The 4,409-nt window shown below is 36.2% G+C and overlaps 1 protein-coding gene across 1 annotated transcript; it reads right to left on the bottom strand.

The window, feature by feature from the left end:
* Positions 1 to 323: 323 nt before the first annotated feature.
* Positions 324 to 2,721, bottom strand: LOC132641230 (mitotic spindle checkpoint protein MAD2). The gene is made up of 6 exons (XM_060358144.1): positions 2,474 to 2,721; positions 1,654 to 1,784; positions 1,441 to 1,561; positions 1,181 to 1,284; positions 967 to 1,088; positions 324 to 882 (listed from the first exon to the last, which is right to left on the bottom strand). Exons 1-6 carry the CDS (start codon positions 2,560 to 2,562, stop codon positions 823 to 825), a joined length of 627 nt encoding a protein of 208 aa, XP_060214127.1. The 5' UTR covers positions 2,563 to 2,721; the 3' UTR covers positions 324 to 822.
* Between the last annotated feature and the right edge of the window lie 1,688 nt (positions 2,722 to 4,409).

Below are 4,409 nucleotides of genomic sequence, written 5' to 3'. Positions count from 1 at the left end.
TATACCCCATATATAAAAAATGACAGCAGAACTGAAAAAGACCAAATCAGAACTGAAAAAAAAAAAAAAAAAAAAAAAAAAAAAAAAAAAAAAAAACTAGCTTACTATATATTACTCAGAGCATCCATCCTATGTGGAGCCTGCTAATGACATAATCTCTTCTGGTTGATCCACGCCATCCTATATACACTAGTGCTAACAGCCTAGCGAGATAATTGTACCCCCATATACATAAAAAATGACGGCAGAACTGAAAATGACCAAATCAGAACTGAAGAAAAAAATACTTGCTATGAATAAATCAACCAACTGAGCTGAAAAAGAATGAAAAAGACCAAATATTACTCAGAGCTGAAAAAGAATGAAAAAAATACTTGCTATGAATAAACCAACCAACCTAAGTTGCATAGATATGGAGACTGCTGCTAATGACATAATCGAAAGGCAGGTGCTAATCACTCTTCTTTCTTTATTACTGTCTTATTCACAATAGCAATAAACTGATTCCTGTTACACCAATTGGTCTAGTTTGCTCTTTTTCTTAGTAGCAGCTCTTAGAGATGCGCGCTCGTCTTCTCAACATACCCGACAGAAATATAGCATCCACATTCCTTATAAATGAGGAACCCTGTTTTGGTTTTCCAACAGTTAATCTCGGAACTTTAGTATCTAAACATCTTCAAATTCCTTCAATTTCGTTCGGTCTTCATTGAGGATACAACAACTAACAGATGTTTCAAGGTTTACACAATCTAACATACAAAATGTGAATCAATGATTCACACACAATGTCAACCAAGTAAAGTACAATATGGATGTGGTCTAGGATTCATCCCATTCATCATCATTTTTATAGGAAACCAAAGTGTCAACCTTGTGAATCTGCATAGAGAAAACAAAACTCGAGTTAGGGTTTCCAAATATTCAGGGTTTTCATATCAGAATCAAGCAGCAGATTGCTCCTACCTTGGTGTCAAAAGAATGCAGTTTCACCATTTGTGGATTTGCAATCAGTTTAGGATCACTCTCAATCCAAGTAAATGGAACTGCAACATCAGTATTAGTGTATGCTAACACATCAAACACACCTGCAGCCAACACACAAATGAAACAACAATTCTCATCAAGAAACATCCTAAGCAAGGTTGCCCTGTTATTTCCAAGCACAAATAAAGCTTACATGGTTCCTCAAGGCAAGGCAAGTAAGTGATGCTGGACGCTATTTGTCTCATAATTGCTTGAATTTCCCTCATTATTTCTTTATCACTTTTCTCTCTTGAAACACTGAAAAACCAAATAAAAGTTATGTTTAATTAACAAACAGTCCAACATACACTTTTTCCAACAACTATTACTACATCCCAGGTAAGTTGGGGTCGAGTATTTGGCTCTTCACTCATTTAAGCTCATAAAAGAAATTAGAAATGATAATCAGCTTACCCTTTCTCAACAACCTCGCTATCAGTTTCGATACTGAAATTCCACCTCTCTAATACCTCACCAGAGGCCTTGCTCATGATCACAAGAACCACCCTTTGTAGCTTTCCAGCTTCCAACCACTCTACATGAACACAATCATAGAGAAACAATCATTACCCTACCTAAAATATGATCTGAACCAATCAACAACTTTGACAAAATTCTACAACTTACCAGCAAGTTGGGCAGTCAAGTTGGAAATGAAGGTCTTTACACCTTCATCTTCAGTAAGCAACATTGTGAGACCATATTTCTTCACTTTTTTAAAATTTTCTTCAGGATATACTCCTCGGTTGTACAAAATGCTAGAAAATAAAACAAAATCAGCACTCTGACAAAACCATAAACGATGAACACATAGCATTGTGTTAAATCAATCAATCAACCAGCAATGCCCGATGGCCAAGGCAAAACTAGTTGGCATCTGTTAGATAAATCGTCTATATTCATCCCGCTCTATTCTATCCCATTTTATTCAAATACAGGTACATAGTTTATCTTCCAGGTCAAACTAATGGGTTGTTTAGTTCGTGGACTAAATTATCTTGGGATTATAGTCCTGTGATTATAATCCTCGGACTAATAAAATAACCCCAAGTTCGATGGGGTGGGATGTCCAGGATTAAGCCTGGGATTAAATTTATACCGTCAACCAAACACAGTATAAATTTAATCCTGGACATCCCACCTTATCCCGCATACCAAACGATCCCCAAGGGTTTTCATAAATTAAAGATTATCAGTATATGACAAAACCCCTAAATAAAGAACACAAAGCATTTTATTCAATCAATCAATCAATCAACATTTCTTCAAGCCCTAACTAGTTGGGTTATGCCATATGAATCCATTGCAATCTGTTAAAGCCAAATTAAGGGTTTCTCTGAAACTAAATTTATCTAAATCTCACGCTTCTTACTACACCAACAACGTGCAAGTATCTATGACAGGATTAAAAAGAAAATTACAGAGATTTGACAAAATGGATTGTTACCTATTTGCTGCATAACCAAAATATTCACTGACGATTGCGGCGGAACCACGAAGTGTGATTATGTCTTTGGACGCTGTTCTTGACGCCATTTCCGAAAGTTGGTTTTTCAGATATTGGGTTTGAGTGATTTATTTTTTGTGACTATGAGAGTGATGGATTTAGGGTTTTTATTAGAATTGGAAAACAAAAGTAGAGCAACGGCTAGTTTTTGGAAATGACGCATAACAACGGTCAAGTGTCTTTCATCCTTTTGCCAGAAAGCAAATAAAAGAATTCCCACTTCACACATTAAGATGGGCTAATGCAAAATTGGGCCCAATGAGGTCCACCTGTAACTTTTTTTTTTTGCGCGGATTGCCCTTCATTTGGGGTGGTCTTTAATTTTTGCCCTTCAAATTGGTGGTCTTTAAGTATTGTCCCTCGCCTAATATTCTGAGGTTGTGGGTTCGAATCCCAGCTCAGTAAAATCGCTAGGCAGAATTTTGCAAATCTGCCATGCAAATTCTGCCTTAATTTCTGCCCGTGCAAATTCTGCCTTAATATCAGAATTTGCATGGGCACAGGCAGAATTTCCGCCCATGCAAATTCTGCCTGAAGGGCAAAATTTAAACACCACCATTTTGAGGGGTAAAAATTAAAGACCACCTCCAGCGAAGGGCAATCCTGCAAATTGCTCGTAACTTGTAATGGGTGATTTGGATGGGTCATTCGCATAAATATCAGTGGTCTTTAATTTTGTCCTTCAAATTTGTGGAGCGGCATAGTTTAGATTTTGCTCAGCAAAGTTTGTATTTAGCTCAGCATACGTATCATAAACATCCCACAAGTTATGTCGGATAAGGCAATCTTTCAATACTCAACATAATATGAAAAATACTACACAACTTATGTTGCATAACTTAATTCCCACAGAACTTGTGCCGATCGAGACAACAAAACTATTACAAAATTTATGCTGAGCAAAGCAGGTCTGGATATTTTCATTAAATAAGTAGTATAGGCAAAAATTAAACACCAGTACATATGAAGGGAAATCCCAGCAAAAACTTCATTCATTCAGTGTCGCTACATAATTTTAGGAAAAGAAGAAATTGCTTGGTTCGCCGTTCAAATGGGCTGGTCTTTAATTTTGGAACTTCAAATGGTATGGTCTTTAATTTTTTCCTTCAAAACTGAAATTATGCCAAGCGGGCATAAGTTCTTTAAGGACACGAGACATAATTTATGAAATATTATAATGTGAAAATATAAACTTATGACACGAGATCTTATTTTCTCAAACTTATGCCCCGCAAAAAAGTTACTTGCATTGAGGGACAAACATTAAAGAGCAGCGCAAAATAGGAGAAAAAGGTGCAAATGGCCCTTTTCCCGTCTCCCACTGGACACTAAGATGGGCTAATGCGAATTGGGCCCAATGCGGTCCTAATTGTAATGGGTAATTTGGATCATTCCGTGTCGCTATTTTATTGTCCTTGTTTAAAAATAATTTAAAATTAACCTTGACACTATATATCAGAAAAATAAAAAACTAAGCTTTCAGGATATCATCACGTACTATTATCTTAATAAATTTATGAGCCCTAAGATAGCATTTAGATTATTTAATAATTGCAAGTTCTTATTTCATGCATAATTGTTTTGAGTTAAGTTTTGCCATGCCTACAATTTTTAGACTTTATCAGAAAAAGTTAGTCCGGAACCAAAATGCCCCCAAAAAAACCATTTTGAACCAAAATACCCCAACAACAAAAAAAAATTATCAAAGTACCTTTAGCGCAATAAAATACTGCGCTATAGCACTTCACGGAGACGGAGCCGTTAAGTGCTATAGCGCAGTATTTTACTACGCTATACAAAAGTTTCTCTCACCTATAACGCGGTAAAATACTACGCTATAGGACTTTTTCTCTCACCTATAGCGCAGTAAAAAACT

Source organism: Lycium barbarum, chromosome 5, assembly GCF_019175385.1.
Source record: "Lycium barbarum isolate Lr01 chromosome 5, ASM1917538v2, whole genome shotgun sequence".
NCBI classification, from domain to species: domain Eukaryota; kingdom Viridiplantae; phylum Streptophyta; class Magnoliopsida; order Solanales; family Solanaceae; genus Lycium; species Lycium barbarum.
Note: the sequence above shows the minus strand (reverse complement) of the source record. Positions and strands in the feature narration are given on the sequence as shown.

Bases quoted from the DNA above. Each gene is read 5' to 3' on its own strand.
- LOC132641230 (XM_060358144.1), bottom strand. From the start codon at position 2,562: ATGGCGTCAAGAACAGCGTCCAAAGACATAATCACACTTCGTGGTTCC. The intron at 1,562-1,653 runs GTAAGTTGTAGA...GTGTTCATGTAG, and splicing joins CTTGACTGCCCAACTTGCTG to AGTGGTTGGAAGCTGGAAAG. The intron at 1,285-1,440 runs GTAAGCTGATTA...TTGGTTTTTCAG, and splicing joins AGCGAGGTTGTTGAGAAAGG to TGTTTCAAGAGAGAAAAGTG.